This window comes from Pygocentrus nattereri, chromosome 7, assembly GCF_015220715.1.
Source record: "Pygocentrus nattereri isolate fPygNat1 chromosome 7, fPygNat1.pri, whole genome shotgun sequence".
Classification (NCBI taxonomy): domain Eukaryota; kingdom Metazoa; phylum Chordata; class Actinopteri; order Characiformes; family Serrasalmidae; genus Pygocentrus; species Pygocentrus nattereri.
This window is the reverse complement of record NC_051217.1, coordinates 20,811,786-20,838,573: the sequence shown is the minus strand read 5'-3', so window position 1 is coordinate 20,838,573 and position 26,788 is coordinate 20,811,786. Positions and strand designations below refer to the sequence as shown.

Below are 26,788 nucleotides of genomic sequence, written 5' to 3'. Positions count from 1 at the left end.
AATGTCTTATTTTGAAAAAGAAGAGATGGACAAATGAATGAAATTAATGTTTATGTTGTAATTAAGACCCAATTAATTCAAATGTTCACTATTTAAGGACTTTTAAGGCTTTAAATGTATAAAATTCAAGACATTAAGACTTTTTTAAGAGCTGTAAGAAGACTGGCAGAGTTTCAGCACCATGTTTTCATGTTTCATAAACTTTTATAAACTCTTCCTGCAGTCACTGAGCAGAGCAGCAACATGACAAAGAAGCAGAACCTGATTGGTCCTCTTGTATGTGTTCGAAGTGCTGATTGGCTCACAGATAGAACCTTATAGGACTGAATTAGAGTTTGACTTTGGAGATGGAACCTGTTTGTTTTCTCGATAAAGACTCCAAAAATGCTCACAACTCAAAAAAACACCTCACTTAATGTTAAGAGGTATCACAGAACAATAACCTGTGAAGATCTCAATTTTGACAGAAATGTCAGATAGATCCTTATAATAGAGGTCTGTAATACGGCGGTCTCTCGTGGGACCCGATGCAGTATCTTATGGAGTGGGACTAATGTTCAGTCTTTCTCGGGGGAGCGGGTGGGAAATCGGGCCCCTTCAGGCGGGTGTAGGCAGAAGCACACATATAGAGAAATCTCATATCAGCAATAAATGAACAGCCTAAAAGAAGTAGAATGATCACTAAATCATGTACACTGATCAGGCATAACATCATGACCACCTCCTTATTTCTACACTCACTGTCCATTTTATCAGCTCCACTTACTGTATAGCTGCACTTTGTAGTTCTACAGTTACAGACTGTAGTCCATCTGTTTCGCTGTTAGCCCCCTTTTACCCTGTTCTTCAGTGGTCAGGACCCCCATGGACCCTCACAGAGCAGGTGGTGGGTCATTCTCAGCACTGCAGTGACCCTGACGTGGTGGTGGTGTGTTAGTGTGTGTTGCGCTGGTCTGAGTGGATCAGACAGCATTGCTGCTGGAGTTTTTAAACACCTCAGTGTCACTGCTGGACTGAGAATAGTCCACCAACCAAACATATCCAGCCAACAGTGTCCTGTGGGCAGCATCCTGTGACCACTGATGAAGGACTAGAGGATGACCAACACAAACTGTGCAGCAGCAGATGAGCTGTCGTGTCTGACTTTACGTCTACAAGGTGGACTGACAAGGTAGGAGTGTCTAATGGAGTGGACAGTGAGTGGACACAGTGTTTAAAAACTCCAGCAGCACTGCTGTGTCTGATATTCTCCATTCATACCAGCACAACAAAAATAATCAAAGTATGATCGGTTGATTCCTCTGTCACCTTGTATTTATTCAGGTAGTTGATCTAATGTTTTAGGATGTCTCTTCAGAATCCTAACAAATAGGAGAGCTCACTTAGTTACATCTACCTAGATACCACAGAGAAAAACAGTCCCTGATTGGCTGATTTTCCACCAATTTAACACTTTAATTTCCACCCTATTTTTGAAATGAAACGAGTGTTTTATATACATATACAGTGAGGAAAATAAGTATTTGAACACCTGTTAAAATCAATGTTAATATTTGGTACAGTAGCCTTTGTTTGCAATTACAGAGGTCAAACATTTCCTGTAGTTTTTCACCAGGTTTGCACACACTGCAGCAGGGATTTTGGCCCATTCCTCCACACAGATTTTCTCCAGATCAGCCAGGTTTCTGGGCTGTCGCTGAGAAACACGGAGTTTGAGCTCCCTCCAAAGATTTTCTATGGGGTTTAGGTCTGGAGACTGGCTAGGCCACTCCAGAACCTTGATATGCTTCTTACAGAGCCACTCCTTGGTTATCCTGGCTGTGTGCTTTGGGTCATTGTCATGTTGGAAGACCCAGCCACGACCCATCTTCAATGCTCTAACTGAGGGAAGGAGGTTGTTCCCCAAAATCTCACAATACATGGCCCTGGTCATCCTCTCCTTAATACAGTGCAGTCGTCCTGTCCCATGTGCAGAAAAACACCCCCAGTGCTTCCACCCCCATGCTTCACAGTAGGGATGGTGTTTTTGGGATGGTACTCATCATTCTTCGTCCTCCAAACACGGAGAGTGGAATTAAGACCAAAAGGTTCTATTTTGGTCTCATCTGACCACATAACTTTCTCCCATGACTCCTCTGGATCATCCAAATGGTCATGGGCAAACTTAAGACGGGCCTGGACGTGTGCTGATTTAAGCAGGGCAACCTTCCGTGCCATGCATGACTTTAAACTATGACGTCTTAGTTTATTACCCACAGTAACCTTGGAAACAGTGGTGCCAGCTCTCTTCAGGTCATTGACCAGCTCCTCCCGTGTAGTTCTGGGCAAATTCCTCACCTTTCTTAGGATCATTGATACGCCACAAGGTGAGATCTTGCATGGAGCCCCAGTCCGAGGGAGATTGACAGTCATGTTTAGCTTCTTCCATTTTCTAATAATTGCTCCAACAGTTTGCTTGGCAATTGCCCCGTAGCTGTTTCCAGCCTTGTGGAGGTCTACAATTTTGTCTCTGGTGTCTTTGGACAGCTCTTTTGTCTTAGCCATGTTAGTAGTTGAAGTCTTACTGATTGTGTGGGGTGGACAGGTGTCTTTATGCAGCTAACGACCTCAAAGAGGTGCTTCTAATTTAGAATAATAAGTGGAGTGGAGGTGGACTTTTTAGAGGCGGACTAACAGGTCTTTGAGGGCCAGACTTTTTGCTGATTGACAGGTGTTCAAATACTTATTTGCAGCAGTAACACACAAAAAAATCATACACTGTGATTTCCAGATATTTTTTTTTTTAGATTATGTCTCTCACAGTGGACCTGCACCTATGATGAAAATTTCAGACCCCTCCATGATTTCTAAGTAGGAGAACTTGCAAAGCCGCAGGGTGTTCAAATACTTATTTTCCTCACTGTGTATATATATATATATATATATATATATATATATATATATATATATATATATATATATAAATAATTCATTTATATAATATAAAATATAATTCTGTTGAGTAAAAATGAGCTAAAAATTACAGACATGCGATTGTAGTTCCCAGAAGTGATTAGGCCTCTCTGGAGGTCTAGAAGATGCCGAGAGTTCCTCTGTACTGGTTTTCCGGTGCTGTGCTGCTTGTTGTGAGTGCTGGTGTGTTGAAACTCTATGATGACGAGCTCAGAGACAGAGATAATATCACATACATCAGTTTGAAAGCCTCTTACTGAGAGCAGCAGCGAGCAGGTGGCTGCCTCTCTGAGAGTGATGGATTAGCTCTGCCTGCTGGAGATCATCGCAGTAAGGGAATATAGAGGTCAGGAGCTGAAGGGGTTTGAGTCCAGCACCAACAGCACGGCCACATTTCTGCCTCTGAGACTTTGAAAGCTCACTCTCTCGCTCTCTCGCTCTCTCTCTCCCCCAATGTTCCTCTCCCACTCCTCCTTGTCTGTCTGCCTCTGTCTCATCTCTCTCTCCTGCCCTCTCTCTCACACTCCCTATCTCGCTCTCTCTCTCCCCCAATGTTCCTCTCCCACTCCTCCTTGTCTGTCTGCCTCTGTCTCATCTCTCTCTCCTGCCCTCTCTCTCACACTCCCTATCTCCCTCTCCCTCTCCCTCTCTCTCTCTCTCTCTCTCTCTCTCTCTCTCTCTCTCTCTCTCTCTCTCTCTCTCTCTCTCTCTCTCTGTCACTCTACGTCCCCCTCTCTCTTTCCCTCTCCTTCTCTCTCTCTCTTACTCCCTATCTTCCATACCTTGTCTCTTTCTTTCTCTGTCATTCTCTCCCGCTCTCCCTCTCTCCCTCTACTTTTCCCTCTCCTTCCCTCTACTTCTCTCTGTCTCTCTCTCTCTTTCTCTCTCCCATAAATCACCCATTCCTTTATCAGTGACTGAATCATTTAAGCGAGAGGGTATTTTAAGTTGCAGCTGCTGAAATTTTAAGCAGCCTTTATGTGACGTGACCGATGACATCATGCAAAACTGTTTGCCTTTTTTTGATAATTTGCCTCAAGTAGAATGTGCCATATAGAACTACACTATATTGCTAAAAGTATTCACTCATCTGCCTTCACACGCAAATGAACTTGAGTGAGATCCCATTCTTAATACCAAAGGGTTTCATGTCGGCCCACCCTCTGCAGCTATAACAGCTTCAACTCTTCTGGGAAGGCTTTCCATAAGGGTTAGGAGTGTGTTTATGAGAAGTTTTTTTTCATTTGTGAGGTCAGGCACTCATGTTGGACGAGAAGGCCTGGCTCACAGTCTCCGCTCAGCACAACCTCAGGAATGGCCCAGGCCAAAACAACAAACAAACGCACACTAACTGTACAACACAAACTACCTTCCCTACATACAAACAAAAAGAAATAAAAGACAATGTTCTAACCTACCTCCCTCAGTAACCAAACACACAGACAAACCCGTTCCCTAACAAAATGCAGCCACTCCCTACAGCCGGGTTCACGTGGACTATTTACAAACATACAAGATATATACAGTATTTAGGGTCAGGCTAAATCATTATCAAAACAGGCAATGGAAACAAAATATACTCAAAAGCAAAGTGACACAATGAGGAAGTCTCCTGGTGACTCAGCCGTCTTGGGGCTCTTTAAGCAAGGTGAAGGGGAGATGAAACCATGGAATGGATCTGCAGCTGGGTCCAGTAGTGGAAAGGGTGAAGATATGGAATGGAGTCTGGAATGAGAACAGAACACACAAACCAAGCAAAACAGAAGGCATAACAGTTGGGAGCATGAAATTGTCCAAAGTCTCTTGGTGCTGAAGCATTAAGAGTTCCTTTCACTGGAACTAAGGGGCCGAGCCCAATTCCTGAAAAACACCCCCACACCATAATCCCCCCTCCACCAAACTTTACACTTGGCACAATGCAGTCTGACAAGTATCGTTCTACTGGCACCCGCCAAACCTAGACTCGTCCATCGGATTGCTAGATGGAGATGCATGATTGGTCACTCCAGAGAACATGTCTCCACTGCTCTAAAGTCCAGTGGCGGCCCTTTACACCACTGCATTCCACGCTTTGTATTGCGCTTGGTGATGTAAGGCTTGGATGCAGCTGCTTAGCTATAGAAATCCATTCCATGAAGCTCTCTATGCGGTTCTTGAGCAGATCTGAAGGCCACATGAAGTTTGGAGATCTGTAGCGATTGACTCTGCAGAAACTTGGTGACCTCTGCGCACTATGTGCCTCAGCGTCTGCTGACCCCGCTCTGTCATTTTACATGGCCGACCACTTTGTGGCTGAGTTGCTGTCGTTCCCAATCACTTCCACTTTGTTATAATACCACTGACAGTTGACTGTGGAATATTTAGTAGTGAGGAAATTTTACAACTGGACTGTGGCGTCCGATCACGGTACCACGCTGGAATTCACTGAGCTCCTCTGAGCGACCCATTCTTTCACTAATGTTTCACTAAATGCCATGAAAGTGATTGGAGGACCTGAATTCAATGATTTGGGTTGGTGAGTGAATACTTTTGGCACTATAATGTGTCATGAAGTGAGAAGCGACAATGTACACATGATACTAACTCATGGAGTGACTTCATATACTTGCACTGACACATCAGGCTGCCGATCCACATCATCACTCTGCTCCCTCCTTCTGGATGAACTTGCAAATGTTTTTTAATTCATCATGTTCCAAAACTGCAACTGTCCCTCTTCGCAATAATTGATAATAGATACTGAATAATTCATAGTAAACATGGAATAATTGATAATAGATACTGAATCAAAGTAAATATGGAACGATTGATAATGCATACTGAATAATTCATACTAAATATGGAATGATTGATAATAGATACCCTGTTATTTTGGTATCTATACATTTAGAGTGGTTACTGAATAATTTATATTAATCTGGAATAATTCTAAATAGATCCTGAATAGTGTATAGCAGATACTGATTCATAGTTCAAGTTCAAGTTCAAAGTGTTTATTGTCATATGTACAGAGGAAACAGGTTTCCTTATATACAATGAAAAGCTTACTTTACTCCTCGCTAAGAATGCCAGATATAACATTAAGAATACAAAGAGTATATATACAACCATATATATTAATCAAGAAATAGTGCAATGTATAAATTACAGTGGTATGGATGAATAGTGCTGTGCCTTGCCGGGAACATGATTATCTGCAGCAGAAATGAGTAGTAAAGTGCGATAGTGCAATTGTAAACATGTGCTACAGTTAAAGTGACAGTAGTTGCAGGTTATTCCTGAGGAAAGAGTTCTTTACCAGTGGGATACACATCACACGTCTGTACCTAAGTCTGGCAGACCTGACGGGACGCCCCAGATAGACCCGTGGTGGTGGGACACGACCATCAGGTTGAATAGTGAGCCTGCATGTTGAGAGTAAAAATTAAGATGGTTTATATTATTATTTTAATCATTATTCCATATTTATTTTTTCCCCAAATTGCTCACTCTAGTTAGTGCACATGATGGTTGATTTCCAAAAATAGTATAATGACAATCTCAAATTATTATATTAGGCAATAAGTGCAGTATGCAGTGCAGCCCTTACTCCTAAAACCTCTTTACTGCTCTCTCTTGGTCTGTGTGCTCTCTTTCTCCCACTCTAATTCACTTCTCACCTCTCACTTTAATCCCTCTCTCGCTGGGCTCCAGCAGCAGGGAGACTGATGGTCGTGTCCCACCACCACGGGTCTATCTGGGGCGTCCCGTCAGGCCAAACGGGGGCTGATGGATGGGGAGAGCAAGAACACTGCCAGAAACTGTCTTCTCCACTGGCAGCATGCCTTCATTCCCCTTTTATTAACATGAAAAATGGTGTTACCTTCACTTTTGTTCTTTCATACACTATATTGCCAGAAGTATATGCTGGCTTCACACGCATATGAACTTGAGTGACATTCCATTCTTAATCCATAGGGTTTAATATGATGTCGGCCCACCCTTTGTAACTACAACAGTTTCAGCTCTTCTGGGAAGGCTTTCCACAAAGGTTAGGAGTGTGTTTATAGGAATTTTTGACCGTTCCTCCAGAAGCGCATTTGTGAGTTCAGACACTGATGTTGGACGAGAAGGCCTGGTTCACAGTCTCCGCTCGAATTCATCCCAAAGGTGTTCTATTGGGTTGAGGTCAGGACTCTGTGCAGGCCAGTCAAGTTCTTCCACACCAAACTCGCTCTTCCATGTCTTTATGGACCTGCTTTGCGCACTGGTGTGCAGTCATGTTGGAACAGGAAGGGGCCGTCCCCAAACTGTTCCCACAAAGTTGGGAACATGAAATTGTCCAAAATCTCTTGGTGCTGAAGCATTAAGAGTTCCTTTCACTGGAACTAAGGGGCCGAGCCTAATTCCTGAAAAACAACTCCACACCATAATCCCCCCTCCACCAAACTTTACACTGGGCACAAATCAGTCAGACAAGTACTGTTCTCCTGGCAACCACCAAACCCAGACTTGTCCATCAGATTTCCAGACGGAGAAGCGTGATTCGTCACTCCAGAGAACACGTCTCCACTCCAAAATATCTCCAAGTCAGAACAGGCCTCAGCCATGGTAAAAGGAGCGCAGATTTGAGTGCAAATGATGAATCAGCTTCAGTGTGTGAAATCAGCCTACCTGTGCCTCTGTTACATTTCATTAAGCATGAAGCATGCCTTCAATTTGTGCAGATATTTCGGTTGGAAGCCAATAAAGTGATCACATTCAGCGGCTCAGTAGCCAGTGTTGCTTGCAGGCAGGGTTTGAGGTGCACTGCTCCCCATACTGACCAAACTGTATAGTATTAAAATTGCGACGTCTGGAAAGAAGAAAATGTAAGTAAACAAAACATCTTTGTTTTGTAAGTACATCTACTTTTCTACTGGATTGCCATGGGCATAAATGATCAGTATTATTGGTTTTTGTTTTTCTATTTTTATTCTTATTATTGATGATCTTGATGGTAGTTTTCATTAGTTCACTACAAATCAGGCATTGTTTTAAGGTTGTTAGTCATTTACATTCAAATTTATTCACACTCCCACCAAAGATGAAACTCCACACCTCGCTGATAACACTACCACTCATACTGCACACAGCGGACTATGAACACTGCCTTTCATACTACACTCACCAATCAGAGCTGTTGTTTTATTTTATTCATCATTATTACCACTGCACAAATGTAACATTCTACTGCCATGTAAATAACACATCGCAACAGTTATTCTATACAGTGTACATCTCCAACATGTTCATGTATATATCTACACACCTATAATCTATTTTTTCTATAAGTAATTTATTCTATATACTGTAATGTTGCACTATGCCTATTTATTGCACACTTGCACAGTCTCTTTTTGCACTATTTGCTACTATTTGCACTTCTGATAGATGCTAACTGCATTTCGTTGCCATGTACTTGTACTGAGTAATGACAATAAAGTTGAATCTATCTATCTGTCTATCTATAATGAATCACAAAACTGTCTGAGAAATTTATGTGCACTTATTTTGATTGTATGCAGCACTTGAATAAAAACCCATATCTTCATTGCTCATAGAAAACATTAGCCTGTTACACCTTAAACACAATGCCAGCAAAAAATAAACTTGCTTTTAAGAAAAGACGAACTGAGTACCTTTGAATGTGTTTTCTGCTTTTACTACTTTGTAAAACCGAAAGGAGAGCTGAGAGTTTCTCCTCCTCATTCAGGAGCTGAAATTTCTCAAAGCACACGAGACAAAGCACAAAACAAATGGTCCGAATATGTAATGCAAATAAGATCTTTGCTCCTCACAGAACGATCAAACTGTGACATTAGCCACGTTTACATGCAGCCTGATAATCCGTTATTAATCCTACTAATAGCTCAATCGGAATAGAATGGGTCCATGTAAACACCTCATTCGGAATATACTAAACTGATTTAGGCCACTCAGAATTCAGTTTCTATCTGATTGACCGAGGTGGTTAATCCTTTAAATAATCCATTAAATAGAAGACTAATATCCGTGTAAACACCTGTATCTGATTACATCGGGAAGTTTAAGCCTGTTCTGCATGTGCATCGCATCATAGTTAAAGTTTATTCCGTTCAACACGGCGGAGCAGAAACTGGTCTGCCGAGAGACAAAGTTTATGCTCTGATATTTAAAAGACGGTGGTGGGACGGACGTCCAGCTTATGTGTCTCAGAACACGACGTCTTCCTCTCTGCCTTCTTTAATAAGGACATGTGAAGGATGTTTTCCTGAGTCTGACATCATTTTAAAGCAGTTAAAAACACAAGCACTGCTCACTGCTGCTCATCTCGCTCTGACTGGACTCGGGTGATGTTTGCTGTCATAGTAACGTCTACATTACGTGGTTCTCCATGTATGTGCGTCATTTTGGATCTGATTCCTTGTAGTGAGCATGTAAAGGGAAATTTTCATCAGATTGTTGAGTAGAGTAAGAATAAACACCTCAGTCTTAATCCATAATCGAATTTTGTTCAATCAGATTGTTTACATCCAAACATTTTTGCCACAGACACTGAGTTACTATCCATTTTGGAAAAGTGAAAGTAGAGCGTGGAGCTTCATTGCGTCAGCAGCTGAAACTCTTAGTGCTTCCACATACAACTCAGATATTTGTAACCCAGTTTGAGCTGCTTTTGGAGATTTTCGCATATATTAAATGTTTCAGTTTTTCAGAATAAAGAAGCTTCAGATGCCAAACATGTCTTGGCTGCTTGACTGCATTTGGAAAAAGAGTGAGAAATGTGTGAATTTCATTTTTGGCTAGATTATTCCTTTATAGTGGCTCCAGCACTGCAGGCCTCTGCTAACAGACTGGGTCTCTCTGGGGGCTCCTACGTTCGGAGTGTTTTCTCCACTCCAGATGGAGCTCATCACGTATACTCAAGCATGGCACTTAACAGAGTGTCTCTGCAGCTCCAGTGTTGAAGGAGATTTTTCAAAACTCCAAACTTTAAATTGTGAAGAGTGATTCAGATTGGTTTGGTGTGAAATGGTTCAGATGTCTTTACAGTGGTGGTGAACCATTATAAGGGTTTAAAATGACATCACCATCTATTTAACTGGAAAGAAGAGTTATAGCCTCATACGATGCCCAGCTTCTAAGTGTAGCTTATGAAATGCGAAAGTTATGAAGAATATGATGAAGTGCGTTTTGGAGCCACCGGTCGTCTCAAGGAATTGAAGAGGTTAAACCCTTATAATAATAGAAGCTGAACTCACTTTTTTTTTCTACTGAAAGTCGACCAATTTTTCCACATATCTGGGCTATAAACTATAAACAGACGGCGTCTCTTCAGTGATCTGCTCTGTAAAAATGACTTAAATAAAATAAAAAGAGCATCTGAGATTTTTGTCTTTCAGCAGTAAATTGTAAGCATATAGTAACATGTGTAGATCATAAAACACATGTTCTGTTAATTTGAGGGGAGCTTTTACCAAAAATAAACATGAATAAATAATAAAATGAACATTTACATGCATTTGATGCAGTTACTGAATAATATGCTTTACGATTTGTTCACGTAAATTCAGATGGACAAACCAAAATATGCCCTGGAGAATAAGAGGTTTAAGGACTCATTTCATGGTAAACTGGCTTTTTACTTGCTGCGTTAAATGAACTTCTTGTAATTTAGGATGGAAACTGAACTGTAAAAACAGCCTGTTTTGAATGTAGTGTTTTTGTGATGTAACAATTATATGTGAGGTGGCTGGTGTAGTCTAGTGGAACCCCAGTCTACAGCATAATCTCCCATCTGGCTAAATGCCCTACACTATACCAATAAGAGTCCTTGGGCAAGACTCCTAATACCACCTTCACCTGCCTGTGTAAACTGATAATGTTAATCCACTCTGGATAAAAGTATCTGCTAAATACAGTAAAATGTAAATGTATCCGCTTATTCAGCCTACAGACATTTAGCTCCGACAACTCACACTGAAGTGATGAGGAATGTTTCAGTTCAGGCAGCTTTTTAATGAGGGACAAAAGAGGACGAGAGTTCTGAATATCCGTCTGTTTTTCTGTTTATGGGGCAAAACATACAGAATTTTTTTTCTGCCCAACTCTGACAAATATAAAATAATAATAATAATAATAATAATGAGTCTTATTCACCAGTGTCTGTCAAAGTTTGTTCTGTTGTTTCTTGAGAATGGTCCTAAGAATAAGAAATGACATGCTGAAAGCGCAGAACTGTTCTTACCTTTGTGTTTTCCATTTACGGCATTTGGCAGATGCTCGTACCCAGAGCGACTTACAGTTTGATCGTTTTACACAGGAAGGTGAAGGTAGTGTTAGGAGTCTTGCCCAAGGACTCTGATTGGTATAGCATAGGGTGTTTATGAACCTCAGTCTGCAGTGCAAAAGGTGGAGAGTGTTACCCACTACACCATACCACTCTTGAGAATGTGTAGATTCTGTTCTTACCTAAGAGTAAATCCCGAGGAAAACAATGCTGAATGTCAGAATCTTCATGAAAACTGTGCAAGAATGTTTTAAGAAGAAATTTTAAGAATGGTTAGTGAATGAGGTCCATTTAATATTCTAAATGAATAAGTTTCCAAGTGAAAATAACTAGTAACTCTTCCTCTACAGAGAACAAACGTGCTTCTGCACAACTGAATTAAGTAAATGGACAATTACTGTTTATTTACTGAATTTAATTTGCTTCTGTAAAAGTTATGGCACATTTTATATTTTACTTTTTTTTTTTTTGACTCAGAAAGATTAAGAAAGTGGTTGGTGTTGTGTAGTGGGGGTTCAATCCCCACCCGGGTAAACACCCTACACTGTACCAATAAGAGTCCTTGGGCAAGATTCCTAACACTACTTTCGCCTTCCCGTGTAAAATTATCAAATTGTAAGCCACTCTGGATAAGAGTGTCTGCGAAATGCCATAAATGTAAATCTGATTTTAAAATGATTTATTTCACAAATAAATCTTTACAAAACAATGCAGTATACTGTAAATGGTTTAAATCATTTTTATAAGAGGTCAATATGAACCTTCTCCAGCTGTACGGACATCAACACCATAGTCAAATTCACCCCATACTGCATTGAGCATGTTGGGTGTCGCTGCACTCACAGCTCTGTCAGTGCGATTTCAGAGATCATCCAGTGTTGTGGAACCAACGACGAATGCTCTGAGCTGTTGGAGGTTCACTGCCCATGAAAATCACGTTGTACAGTTATGATGGATTCACTCTTACTAGCCACTTTACATACAGCCTAATAATCCGTTAATAATGCGACTAATAGCTCAATCGGAATAGAATACGTCCATATAAACACCTCAATCGGAGTAGTCTAGTCCAATTAAGGCCTTTCGGAATACAATTTCTATTCAACTGAACGAGGTGGGTAATCCTGTAAATAATCCATGAAATAGAAGAATAATATCCGTGTAAACGTCTGTATCTGATTACATTCCCTATCGGAAAGTTTAAGTCCGCTCTGCATGCGCATCGCATCATAACGAAAGGTTTATACCGTTCAACATGGCGGAGCAGAAACTGGTCTGCAGAGGAGACGAAGTTCATGCTCTGATCTTTAAAAGACAGCGGTGGGACAGACGTCCAGCTTGTGTGTCTCAGAACACGTCATTTGCCTCTCGCTGCTTCCTTTATAAGTACATGTGAGGTACATTTTTCTGAGTCTGACATCATTTTAAAGCCATTAAAAAAAAGCGCGCCAACTGGAAACTCATCTCCTGAGTGCTGTTTGAAGTGACTTGTGAGAGTAGTGATGGATTTGGAACAGCTTGTATTTGCACAAGGGAGTGTTTTTTTTTTGGAGGTTCGGGGGGTGGGGGGGCTACAGCTGATTAGCCCCACCCACTCAGCCTACAGCAGTTTAGCCCCGCCCATCCCACCTCCAGCACTTTAGCTCCGCCCATCCAGCCTACAACAGTTTAGCCCCACCCATCCAGCCTACAGCAGTTTAGCCCCACCCATCCAGCCTACAACAGTTTAGCTCCACCCATCCAGCCTACTACCGTTTAGCTCCACCCATTCAGCCTGCAGCAGTTAAGCCCCACCCATTCAATCTACAGCCATTAAGTCCTGCCTATTCAGCCTATGGCAGTTTAGCCCCGCCCACTCAACCTGCAGCAGTTAAGCCCCGCCAATTCAGCCTACAGCAGTTTAGCTCCACATATTTAGAGTTTTTTTTTATTGGTTCTGAAGTGTGATTAATACATTCTGGCTGATGGACACTGAGCTTACACATTAAATGACCTTTTAATGTGTAAATTTGTGTCCTTCAGCCAATAATAACTATAAATAAAAGACTATTATTATTTTGTTGTTGTTGTTGTGTCATTGTGACCTGATACTAAATTATTTTCTGAGTGATATAATCTCTACACTGAAGGACAGTTAGAGTGCTTTCTGTCTGAAAGACATAGCTGAGTTTAGGTTTGTACAGTCGCTGAAACCTGGTCCGTTGGGGGGGCCATGAGGTTTGTGAAGTTGCTGATTTATCCTGTAAGTTTCTCCCTGGGGAGCTACAGGTCTTTGTGCTGGACGCAGCCTGAGCAAGCAGAAAGGTCAGCCATGTCTGCTGTTCCAGCCGTGCCCACCCTTCTCCTCTCTTCACAGACCGGAGTCTGTTTCTCCTGCCTGGGACAGCTAACATTACGCTGGCAGGCCGAACGCTGCACGTGACCACACTGGAGGATTCTGGAATGATCCGCCCGAGCCAGCATTGGTCAGGAGTGTTTCAGAGCCTCAGCACAGGTGCATGTTTAAAGGGCCCTTGTCGTGGAAAAAAAATTTTTAAAACATTTTTTTAGAAATAAGAGTTTGATGTAGTGATGAAACGAAACTAAAATTAAAGGCACACCTGGCCCTTAACCAAAAAAACTAAAGATGGTGTTGTTCCTTTATCACTCAAAGCTAGGGCTGAATGATTTTGGCAAAATATCGTATTGCAATTTTTCTGACCAGTATTAAAATGTTGTTTTAAATTGAGATTGTTTTCTATAAACTGATGTGTGGGCCTTTTTCGTGGCTAAGAAGACCAGCATAATACTTATTCTGGCTTGAGGCTCAAATGCTTAACAAAGTTTGCTTACTTCTGACTATTTGGATCCTGGCTGAAATGTTCGTCAACTCACTTAAAATATGGAATATTGACATTTGTCAAAACGATGTATTATGTATAGAGACTGCTCTCCACAACACTAGGGGGCAGCCTGTATTCTGATGCTGGGAGTTTTAACCGAGAAACCACCAAGTTTCTACAGTTGCCCAGAACGGACAAACCAAACACTGAATCTAGAGGGCGCTGAAGCAGCAGTTTGAATTTGGTGGCAGTGTAGCTCCGGTTGGAAGACGTAGAAATAGGAAGAAGAATCAGCACCGGCTGACCGTTTTGTGTTATGAGAAGTTTGAGATCCCAAATTTTGATAAATATATGATTATGCTTATTATTTAGCACAAGAAAGGTGAAGTGGAGGAGGGTGAATCCTCGTCATCAATGAGGAAAACATGAAGCAACGCAAAATCGTATGACGGCATTGTAGAGTCACTGTTAATTAAAAAAAAAAGTAGTGGACTTAGACAATAAAGTCAGGATATTTTGTTGTTGTAATATGTAAAAAAAATGTATAATTCTGACATTAAAGTGGCATTAATACCAGGAAAGGTCGCAATACTGTAGCCAAAGTCTTTGCAAAGGGAAGCAGCACCTCTCCGTGTTAAATGAGGCGCTTTAAGTTGGTGGAGTTATACTTTCATATCGATTCACCCCTTAAAGAAACACTCAGCCTCCCTGTCTGTCCTGCACATCAGCACCAGCCTGGTATTAGTATAAGAAACGGCTCAGCAGGAAACTGTTTATCTAGAATAAAGAACCAGACGGACTCGGGGGAAACCGTCTGTGTTGTTGAAGGAGAATCACAGGCAGGGTCGTCTACACGGCTATCAGGGGCTACATTTCCGTGCCATTCAGAGAGGGCATGAAGTTTCACAGACTGTGAGAATGGTGATCAAAATGACAGATCGACAAAGAGACCAGAACTCTGGCACCTGCTGTAGGTTCTACTACATGCTTGGAAAGGGAGGGGTGAGGGAGGGGAATTCAGCTGGGTGCAACTTGCAACATCACCACTAGATGCCACTAAATCGTATACACTGCAAATTTAACAAAGAAACAAAATTTTTAGTATTGATCCAGTCTGCTTTCAGTGACACCAAACTGAGCTGAAAATAAATAAATATAATAAAAAAAAACGTACTACACTAATTAGAGTGTGTACGCTACAATATGTGAGTAGGACCCTTTAAATAAGCCTGTTTATTCATTCATTCTCTGGCTCTCTGGTCTGTTATGGACAGAGATCCGGAGAGATGGACGACAGACGGCAGCTGAATGTGTTTGTTATGAAATCGACCTGTTTATGAGGCGCGATGTCACTGCAGTAAAAACTGTCACTAACTGTTTACTGTTTCAGCTAAACACACACATTCCAGCTCATACAACAACCTGTCTGCTATTCTCTCTCGCTCTCTCTCTCGCTCACTCTCTCTCTCTCTCACTCACTCTCTCTCTCTCACTCTCTCTCTCTCTCACTCACTCTCTCTCTCTCACTCTCTCTCTCTCTCACTCACTCTCTCTCTCTCTGTTTTATTCCTCTTCTTTTTTTTCCCCTTTTTGTCCCTCTACCCTATACCTGTCCACTCTTGTCCCCAACCCCCACCCTTCCTCTCTCTCTCTCTCTCTCAGTCTGTCTCGGGGTACAGGGAGAATATTCTGTGTTTTCTTTGTTTGTGCAGAAAACAATGTTGCCAGGCAACAACAGATGCAAGGAGATGGAGCAGAGTTAGGATATGGTGGGTGTGTGTGTGTGTGTGTGTGTGTGTATGTATAGGGCTGTGTATAAGCGTGTGTGTGTGTGTAGGGCTGTGTGTAAGTGTGTGTGTGTGTGTGTGTGTGTGTGTGTATAGGGCTGTGTATAAGTGTGTGTGTATGTATAGGGCTGTGTATAAGTGTGTGTGTAGGGCTGTGTGTAAGTGTGTGTGTAGGGCTGTGTGTAAGTGTGTGTGTGTGTATAGGGCTGTGTATAAGTGTGTGTGTGTGTGTAGGGCTGTGTGTAAGTGTGTGTGTGTATAGGGCTGTGTGTAAGTGTGTGTGTAGGGCTGTGTGTAAGTGTGTGTGTGTGTGTGTGTGTGTGTGTGTGTATAGGGCTGTGTATAAGTGTGTGTGTATGTATAGGGCTGTGTATAAGCGCGTGTGTGTAGGGCTGTGTGTAAGTGTGTGTGTGTGTGTATAGGGCTGTGTATAAGTGTGTGTGTATGTGTGTGTGTATAGTGCTGTGTGTAAGCATGTGTGTGTGAATAGGGCTGTGTGTCTGTGTGTGTGTCTGTGTGTATAGAGCTTTGTGTAAGTGTGCGTGTGTATAGTGCTGTGTGTAAACATGTGTGTATAGCACTGTGTGTAAGCGCGTGTGTGTAAAGCACTGTGTGTAAGCATGTGTCTGTGTGTATAGTGCTGTGTGTCTGTGTGTGTATAGTGCTGTGTGTAAGCATGTGTCTGTGTGTATAGGGCTGTGTGTCTGTGTGTGTGTATAGTGCTGTGTGTAAGCATGTGTGTATAGCACTGTGTGTAAGCGCGTGTGTGTAAAGCACTGTGTGTAAGCGTGTGTGTGTGTATAGGGCTGTGTGTAAGTGTGTGTGTATAGCACTGTGTGTAAACGTGTGTGTGTGTGTGTGTATAGGGCTGTGTGTAAGCGTGTGTGTGTATAGCACTGTGTGTGTGTGTGTATAGGGCTGTGTGTAGGCATGTAAGTAAAGAACTGTGTGCAAGCGTGTGAGTGTGTGTGTGTATAGCACTGTGTGTATAGCGTGTGTGTGAATAGTGCTGTGTAAGCATGTGTGCGTGTGTGTGCGTGTATAGGGCTGTGTGTGAGCATGTGTGTATAGCACTGTGTGTGTGTGTATAGGGCTGTGTGTAAGCTTGTGTGTGTAAGCATGTGTCTGTCCGTATAGAGCTTTGTGTACGTGTGCGTGTGTATAGCACTGTGTGTAAGCATGTGTGTGTGATTAGGGCTGTGTGTGAGTGTGTGTGTGTGTGTGTGTGTGTATAGGGCTGTGTGTAAATATGTGTGTGTGTATAGGGCTGTGTAAGCACGTGTATGTAAAGAACTGTGTGTAAGCGTGTGAGTGTGTGTGTGTGTGTGTGTGTGTGTGTGTGTGTAGCACTGTGTGTAAGCGTGTGTGTGTGTGTGTTTGTGTGTATAGGGCTGTGTGTAAGTGTGTGTGTGTGTGTGTGTGTGTGTGTGTGTGTGTGTGTGTGAATAGGGCTATGTAAGCGCGTGTATGTAAAGAACTGTGTGTAAGCGTGTGAGTGTGTGTGTGTGTATAGCACTGTGTGTAAGAGTGTGTGTGTGTTTGTGTGTATAGGGCTGTGTGTAAGCGTGTGTGTGTGTGTGTATAGTGCTGTGTGTAAGCATGTGTGTATAGTGCTGTGTGTGTAAGCGTGTGTGTATAGCGCTGTGTGTAAGCGTGTGTATGTGTATAGCATGTGTGTGTATAGCACTGTGTGTATAGCGTGTGTGTGTGTGTAGGGCTGTGTAAGCATGTGTGTGTGTGTGTGTATAGCACTGTGTGTAAGCATGTGTGTGTATAGCATATGTGCATAAGCATATGTGTATAGCGCTGTGTGTGTAAGTGTGTGTGTGTGTATAGGGCTGTTTGTAAGCTTGTGTGTATAGGGCTGTGTGTAAGTGTGTGTGTGTGTATAGGGCTGTTTGTAAGCTTGTGTGTATAGGGCTGTGTGTAAGTGTGTGTGTGTGTGTGTGTGTGTGTGTGTGTGTGTGTGTATAGGGCTGTTTGTAAGCTTGTGTGTGTATAGGGCTGTTTGTAAGCTTGTGTGTGTATAGGGCTGTTTGTAAGCTTGTGTGTGTATAGGGCTGTGTATAAGTGTGTGTGTGTATAGGGCTGTGTGTAAGTGTGTGTGTGTATAGGGCTGTGTGTAAGTGTGTGTGTGTATAGGGCTGTGTGTAAGTGTGTGTGTGTGTATAGGGCTGTGTGTAAGCACGCGTGTGTGTGTGTAGGGCTGTGTGTAAGCATGTGTGTGTGTATAGCGCTGTGTTCAAGCATGTCTGTGTAGAGGGCTGTGTGTAAGTGTGTGTCTGTGTAGAGGGCTGTGTGTAAGTGTGTGTGTGTATAGGGATGTGTGTAAGTGTGTGTCTGTGTAGAGGGCTGTGTGTAAGTGTGTGTGTATAGGGCTGTTTGTAAGCTTGTGTGTGTATAGGGCTGTGTGTTCTGGACTAATCTAGCCTTGAAGTAATAGACGCATGAACTAGCTTTTCAGGAAGGCTGTTCTAGTAATATTAGTTATATGTGCATCAGAGGACAGGTCAGCGTCCATCACTGCACCAAGATTTTTAACAGATGACCTTGATGCAACTGAAAAATTGTTAAGTTTAAATGTAAAGTTAAACAGTTTGTTTCTAGCTGCTTTTGGACCAAGAAGCAGGACCTCTGTTTTCTGAGTTAAGTTTCTCCTCAACATCCAGTGTTTTGTGTCTTTTATACAGTCCTCAATCTTGCTAAAGTTAAATTTTATCATCCAGTTCACCTGATATATATAACTGAGTGTCATCGGCATAGCAGTGGAAATTTATGCCATGTTTACTGATAATGGTGCCCAGTGGTAGCATATATATTGTGAATAATATAGGTCCTAAAACAGAGCCTTGGGGAACACCATACTTTAATTTTGCGAGGACAGATGATTCACCTGTTACATTTTCAAACTGATAGCGATCAGTGAGGTAGGACTTGAACCAGGAAAGAGCTATTCCTGTCATCCCTGCAAGGTTTTCCAGTCTATCTATTAAGATAACATGGTCTATTTTGTCAAATGTCGCACTAAGATCAAGGAGGACTAGCAAAGACACATTTCCTTTGTCAGAGAATAATAAAAGATCATGTACAATTTTTACTAGTGCTGTTTCTGTATTGTTATGTGGCCTAAAATCAGCCTGAAAATTTTCATGTATATGATTCCTATACAAATAAGAGCTTAATTGTTTTGCTATGGCTTTTTCCAAGATCTTAGATATAAAGGGGAGATTTGAGATAGGTCTATATTTTGATAGTTCGCAGGGACCAAGTTTAGCTTTCTTAATCAGCTGTCTAATTACTACTGGTTTCAGAGTTTTTTGGATATATCCAAGGCTAAGAGAGGAGTTTATTATTGAGGGAATGGGCTTGGATATTTCTGGCAAAGCAATAACTTTGAGTAACTTGAGTAAACCTGTAAGAATCGGATCTGCCGTACAAGCTCTGTGTGTATAGCGCTGTGTGTAAGCATGTGTGTTTGTGTAGTATGTGTGTTACTAGGTATGTGCATGTGTAGTGTGTAGTACTATGTGTGCAGTGCTCTGTGTGTGTATGCATGTGTGTGTGTGGTGCTGAGTGTTTATGCATCTGTGTGTGTATATGTCTTTTGTACTTTCTGAGGACTGAATTTAATTTTGTCAAGTCATACAGTTAGACTGTATGAACTGTATTGTGGTTTAGTCTTTAGTCTAGAGTGTGTGTGTGTGTGTGTGTGTGTGTGTGTGTGTGTGTGTGTGTGTGTGTGCGCGCACGTGCACGCGCACAGATGGGTGTACAGAACCACATATACCTGCAATGGCATAGTGCTACACACACATATACACAGTGTTACACACAAACATGCATACACTCAAATACACACATATGCATACTGCCACACACACAGATGTAAATGCATAGTGAAACTTATACATAGAAACAAACACACATGCATTGTGCCTTACACACACACACACCCTTAGACAGTGTTGATTGAATGATAGCCACATTGAAGTTCATTCAGATCCACTAATAATAAAATAATAATAAACAACTGCAGGTTAAGTGCTCTAATCCACTGTACTCTATTTACTCTTATAAGATGATGCCTATCATTTTCTCTCTCTCTCTTTCTCTCCCTCTCTCTAGCCATTCCTCCTTTGCCATGTTAGTGCTCAGTCTGGTGCCGTTGCTGTTGCTATGTGAAAGCAGTTGCCGGGCGGCGGACGTTCCTGAGGATGTGACGGCGGAGTTTTCGGTCAGACTGTACCACCAGCTGCAGATGGTCGGGGGGGAGGACAACATTATTTTCTCCCCACTGAGCGTGGCCCTGGCGCTGGGTATGGTGGAGCTAGGAGCCAGGGGGTCTTCCCTGCAGGAGATCAGACAGGCTGTGGGGTATAGCCACTTCAGAGAAGGTAAGAATGCAAACCACAGCAGACCCAGAACTCCGGGTCTACAGGAGTCACGCAGTAATTGGATTTCAACCAACCTGAAGACGACGTGATGCAAACGTAACGCAAAAATCAAACGTCATGCTGAGGAGTTTTTTTTTACGCCACTTTACCTCAAAATGTACATCGTCTAGAAGATGAAGAATATTTTAATATTTAAAATGTGTTTGGTTTCAGTGTCGCTCCAAAAGTGTTTTGCTGAGTCTCGCGGCGCAGCGACTGGGGAGCAGTTGGGGGTTAGGTGTCTTGCTCAAGGGCACTTCAGTCACATACTGTTAGCACAGAGGATGGAACCGGTGACCTTCCCGGTGACTGGTGACCTGTAAAGTCAGAGACGATAGGTCATCTGCTGCTGCAGTTTGTGTTGGTCATCCTCTAGTCCTTCATCAGTGGTCACAAGACGCTACCCACAGGACGCTGTTGGCTGGATATTTTTGGTTGATGGAATATTCCCAGTCCAGCAGTGACACTGAGGAGCTTAAAACTCCAGCAGCACTGCTGTGTCTGATCCACTCAGACCAGCATAGCACACACTGACACACCACCACCACGTCAGTGTTAACAGTTGTGCAATATGACATTTATAGATGTATAAACAAACTGACAGTGCATAGTAATATGTGTAGAGTAGAGCTGGGCGATATGGCCAAAAATGTTATCACAATAAACAAAATTAATATCACAATAAATGTCAAATCATTATTTCTTTCAAGTTTGAAGGCTGATTTTTGCTCCTGGGTGGTCAGTTGCTGTTTTAAACTATTCTTAATGGTCAAAACACTCACCAAGCAGTGGAACTCTTCGCAGATCTGTCATGAGACAGTGGGAGAAAGTGTCTGTTGAGCTGTTTTTATCAGCTGGAAAAGCATGGCCGCAGTTTTTGTAATAGTCATAACTTAAGGAAGAAAAGATTATTTTTAGCTCTCTGGTGATGAGAGCTCAGCTGTCCCGTTACAAAGGCTAAACAAGTGGCCTGCAACATGGCTAAACTGTTTAATTTGTCAACAACGTCAACTTAGTACTAATAGCAAACATCAGTGATGGATCCAACCGCCTTACTGCCATCAGTCCTAACACAGCCATATCAGAGCACATCACCGTATTCAAACACCAGCTAGTGACGACTGGATTTCTCTATTCTATCCTAGTAGTTTAAGGGGTGAACTGCAATATATCAATACCAGACAAACGGAGTCCTCCTTTAAGGTAAGTTTAAACCACTTTTGTGTTGTGTTTGATCTACAGTATCATCAATTTACCGTGTTGTGCGAGTGACAGAGCTCTGCTCCACTTTAGCCAGCTGCTAAAAACAGCTAGCCTGGAAAGATGGAGCTCTCCACTCTCTAGTACCTCACAGCTTCCTCAGTTTACTTTATTTTGCATGAACCCACTTCTTTCTTTCACTTTCGTAGTTTGGGAATGCACTAAAACTTTTTTGACTTCGTATCAGACATGATTTAATGCTGCTAAAGCTTGTTAGGAAGTAAGGAAAGAGGTGAGCTCACTGTAGGTCAGCACAGCTAGTCCATTTATCTCGTCACTCACACTCGGTCACATTAGAACAGATCGCTGGTCCCTCCACTCAAACAAGGCATGTATAACTCCACGTTTCAGACGTTGCTAAAGTATATTTAGTGACTCTTTTTTACTCGTGGCCCCCTCCCTCTCTAATCATGTCAAAAAACTCAGCAGGCAGCAGGGTAGTGTCTCTCTCCTTGCAGTAGAAAATGTCACCAGGGCTTTCACTAGAACATGAAACTGTGAGAATGGTGAGTTAAATCGAAAATTTTGCGAACACGTCTTATCGCTCTTTCCAGGAAAAGTTACATTGCGATAATTATTGTTTTATCGCCCAGCCCTTCAGTAGAGACGTAGTAATATCCAGCTGCTGCCCAGTAAGTCTGTCCTGTCAGTGGCTCAGTATACAGTAATGTCCCTGCACAGTGATAAGGTTCTGTACGGTGCAGCCGCTGTTGGTACAAATAATCTCCTCTACCGTTTCTCACTACAGCAGAGCTGAATGAGTCTGTTGCTGAAGGATACCAATAGGTCATGGAGGGGGTGTTATGTATTGTTCAGGAGTTTATTGAATGACCTTTCAACCACCACCTCAAAACCATCCAGTGAGCATCCCAAGACTGAACCAGCCTTTTTGATCAGTTTGTTGAGCTTATTTGCATCTCCTCCTCTGCTGCAAAGAACACAGCGCCCCCAACAATAGACTGTTAGATCACCAACATCTTGGTGAACACATTAAAGGACCTGTGACTTCTCAGAAAGTAGAGTCTGCTCATCCCCTTCCTGTACACAGCCTCTGTGTTTGCCCTCCAGTCCAGTTTGTTGTCAAGCAGGACACCTAGATATTTGTAGGTGTCTACCAGATCAACGTTCTGACCCATGATGGTAATGGGACTGATTGTGGTCCTCTTTCTCCTGAAGTCCACCACCGTCTCCTTGGTCTTGGTCTTACACCTCGTCATACTAAGTAAAAAATGAGAGAATGCTCCATGAACACCAGCATCTTTAATTATTGATTAGTTTTTATGAGCTTGAGTAAATGAGCATGGTATCCGCCTGATACCAGTAGCGATACTGATGCATCCCTAGCAGTAACGATAGAGCATTGACCATTTAAATAGCCCCCCTATTAAAAGGCAAATACCTGCAAGCATGTCCAAACTTCTATTACATACGTCAATAGCTCTGTGCTTTAGTAGATGTACTTACTTTCAAGTTTATTTGTATAGCGCTTTTTACAACAATGTTGTCACAAAGCAGCTTTACAGAAGTTTGAAAACACACAGTTACAACATATATCCCCCAGTGAGCAAGCCAGAGGCGACGGTGGCAAGGAAAAACTCCCTCAGGCTGGAGGAAGAAACCTTGGGAGGAACCAAGACTCACAAGAGGAGACCCATCCTCCTCTGGTCAAAGTGTTTACAATTTAATAAGCTAAATACCAAATAAAAGCTAAGAGGATCTCTGTTTGAAGACTGGATGGTAAAGCTTAAGAAACTGCACTGGTAGAGGCGGTTTCTGACTGAGGCTTTATGAAAAGTGGGAGTGAGCTGAAACAGTCCCATCCTATCTTAATGCTGGCACATCTGGATGGCACAGTGATGTAATTGAGGGTGTTGCAGTTGGTACAAATGAACAGGAGAGCAGGTAGGTGATGGTGAGGAGGAGGCCCTGATAGTCAGTCTTCAGCAGGATGGGAGGGCTGTCATTATCTCAGGAAGAGTAAAGAGACAAAATTAGTTGTGGTCAGTAGAATGACTGTAATAAATATGATTCCTCCCAGAGTGTGGCTGGTGACTCCAGCAGATCTAACTATAACAGCATAAACTAAAAGGAGAGAACCAGAAGGTAGCATAGATATGAGAGTACCCTGAGACACTGGGATCCTCCACCGTCAACAAACCTGTGTGATCGCGTGAAGTGGTGGGTCAACAGCACCAACATCTCAGTTTACCATAAGCCTCTATGCCTATGAACCCCTGGATCTCCTGCCTTTATCTAAAGGGGAAGGCTAATTATCAAAACTAAACTAAACAAATATGTTTTCAGTCTAGACTTAAAGGTTGAGACTGTGTCAGAGTCCCGAACATTAATGGGAGATTATTCCACAATTTGGGGGCTTTGTAAGAAAAAGCTCTTCCCCCCATTAAAGTCTTCTGAATTTTAGGAACCAGTAGAAAACCAGCATCCTGTGATCTGAGTAAACGAGGTGGTTCATAATGGGAAATAAGATCTTACAGGTACTCTGGTGAGAGACCATGCAGGGCTTTATACGTCAGTAAGAGAAGTTTATCGTCAATACGGAATTTAATAGGAAGCCAGTGTAATGCTGATAAAATTGGGCTGATTTGATCAAATTTTCTGGTTTTAGTGAGTACTCCAGCTGCAGCATTCTGAACTAATTGAAGTTTATTTAGGTTCCTGTTGGCGCATCCTGACAACAATGCATTACTGTAGTCTAGTCTTGAAGTTATAAAGGCATGTACCAATTTTTCAGTGTCATGTAGGGATAATGCATTTCTTAACTTTGAAATGTTTCGGTGGTGAAGAAACACTGTCCTTGTAATATTACCTATGTGTTGATTAAACGTTAGATCTGAATCAATCGTCACACCAAGATTTTTAGCTACTGAACCAGGTACTACAGAGAAGTCTGCAAGATTTAACATTAAATCTGAGCATTTATTCTGAGCAGCCTGGACCAAGAATGAGAATTGTTTTATCTGGGTTTAAAAAAAGGAAATTCTGCAGCATTCAGTTTCTTATATCTTTTACACAATCTTCTATTTTATTTAATCTGGATTTATTTAGATTTACATTTACATTTACAGCATTTAGAAGATGCTCTTATCCAGAGCGACTTACAAGAAGTGCTTTGTCAATCTAGAGAAAGTATCTTTGCTAGTTACCAATAGCTTAGAGAAGAAGACAGTCCTGGGCTCAGATACTGCTAGAAACAAATATGTCACTGCAAACACCAAGAGAAAAAGAACCAGAGTTGAATGCAGAACTCTGTGCCATTCAATGCAATACAATAACAATAAGATACAATTCAATAAATAAATAAAATAAGTGCAGCATAGCATTTATCTTCTGGTTTGGCTGATATGTACAGCTGTGTATCATCAGCATAGCAGTGGAAACATGTATAATGTGAATAACAGAGGACCTAAAACAGAACTTACTGAGTAATAAACCTTAGGCTGTATTAACTCTGGATTTTGAGGAGTAAAAGAAATCCTTTGAAAAAATCAGATCTGTGACAGCAGTGATGTGCGGGCACTGATGAAGTACCAGCAGGTAGACTACCACTCCCTGTGGGTTCTGGAGAAAGAACAGATGCTGTTTGAGGATTTCTGGAGGTGTGCCAGTGCTGTAGTGCAGTTTACTTCTCAGTGCTAGTGCTAAAAATAGCACAAAGTTCTTTAAAGGAATCGTTGGACAAAATCAAATGTACCCAGTTTCCCAGGTTTGTAGTCAGTCAGCCAAGAGTAGTTAGTTTTAGCACTGGCTAATGTAGCTAACAAGTAATGGAAAATTACACTGACATGACAAAAGTCATGAGACAGGAACTAGTACTGTGTAGGATCCCCTCTAGCCCAGCGAAGTGCAACAATTTCATGTGGCATCGATTTGACAAGTGGACGGAAGACGCCTGGAGGGATGTTGAGCTGTGCCATCTGGATAGCAACCCACAGCTCCATGGTATTTATTGATGCAGGATCCCAGGTGTGAATGGACCTCTCCACCACATCCCATTAATGCTCGTTTGGGTTCATGTCAGGCAAATGTGCAGGCTACACCATTTGTCAGAACTCTCCAGAATGCTCCTCAAACAAGTCCTGGACAGCTTAGACCCAGTAGCACGGTGCATTATTCTGCTGGAATATCCCACCACTGTGGTGGTACAAGTCCATGAAGTGCTGCCAATGGTCACCAAGCAGTTTAATTAATTAATTAATTTGCAGGATTTCTTTTTATGTGTGCTTTGTCCCGCACCTGCTTGCAGTGGACTCCCACCCGCTCTGGCACACAAGACAACTGAAAATTAGTGCCACGCCACAAGATATTGTGGACAGTCCCTTGTTGCCAATCTCTATATCTATATGTGACTCTCTTTTCAGAAATTTAGATTTCATTCAGCCCTAGATTGTTTATTTTCTGTAATGGATCAGTATTAATGGGGAGACAAACACATTAGAAGCTATGTCTGTACTAGTATTATGATAGGCAGACTTTACCCAGAAGATGGAAGGATGAACGAGTTCCACCAGTTGTAGAGTGGGAAGATGAGAGAGCAAGAGTGGTCATGTTCCTGATGTTGGTAGAACTGGTGGGGAGGCGCTTGTTCTGTATGTGATGTTTTGGACAAAATGCACACTTACACAGTGTATACATGTACATTTGTTCTGTTATGTTCAATGCAGAGTATGATGGTGTATTTGTTAAAATCCAATATATGTGTGTTCATGGTGATGAGAGGGGGAGGGGTCTAGAATGTGGGAGATGTTTTTCTATTCGTATTTCCATTTAGTGATGTATTTTGTAGTGTATTTTCTTTTTAAAATAAAAGATGTTAATCAGAAAAAAAGACTCGATTTTGTGGTTTCCAACATTGTATGACTCTTAAGTATTAGAGAAAATCGCATAGCTAAAAACAGCCTTCTTAGCCGTTTGTCCGTTTTTATCTGTCTTACCAATAAAACTGACCTGCTTGTTATTAAATGCATGTGTGCAGATGAAGAGTTCTCCATGCTGAGGAACGTGACCCAGGCTTTGTCTGTGGATGAAGCGCAGTACATCATTCGTCTGGCCAACTCCCTTTTCCTGCAGACGGGGGTGCACTTCAGCTCCGAGTTCCTCCGCCTCATGAAGCAGTATTTCCATGCTGATGCGGAGACGGTGGATTTCAGCGAGTCAGCAGCTGTGGCCCAGCACATCAACACCTGGGTCCAGAACCACACAGAGAGTGAGTACACAGTAGTGTGT

At 42.1% G+C, this 26,788-nt stretch overlaps 1 protein-coding gene across 2 annotated transcripts in view; it reads left to right on the top strand.

The window, feature by feature from the left end:
- serpini1 (serpin peptidase inhibitor, clade I (neuroserpin), member 1) overlaps window positions 1–26,788 on the top strand; it is a 54,342-nt gene that overhangs the window by 10,911 nt on the left and 16,643 nt on the right. The window contains exons 1-3 of one of the 2 annotated variants that reach the window (XM_017682301.2): window positions 13,599–13,736; window positions 19,977–20,245; window positions 26,538–26,768. In XM_017682301.2, the coding sequence (XP_017537790.1) occupies window positions 19,993–20,245; window positions 26,538–26,768 (484 nt within the window). In that variant the 5' untranslated portion in view covers window positions 13,599–13,736; window positions 19,977–19,992. Of the gene's footprint in view, window positions 1–13,598; window positions 13,737–19,976; window positions 20,246–26,537; window positions 26,769–26,788 lie in introns of those variants that run through there. The other variant, XM_017682300.2, reaches the window with a different exon arrangement.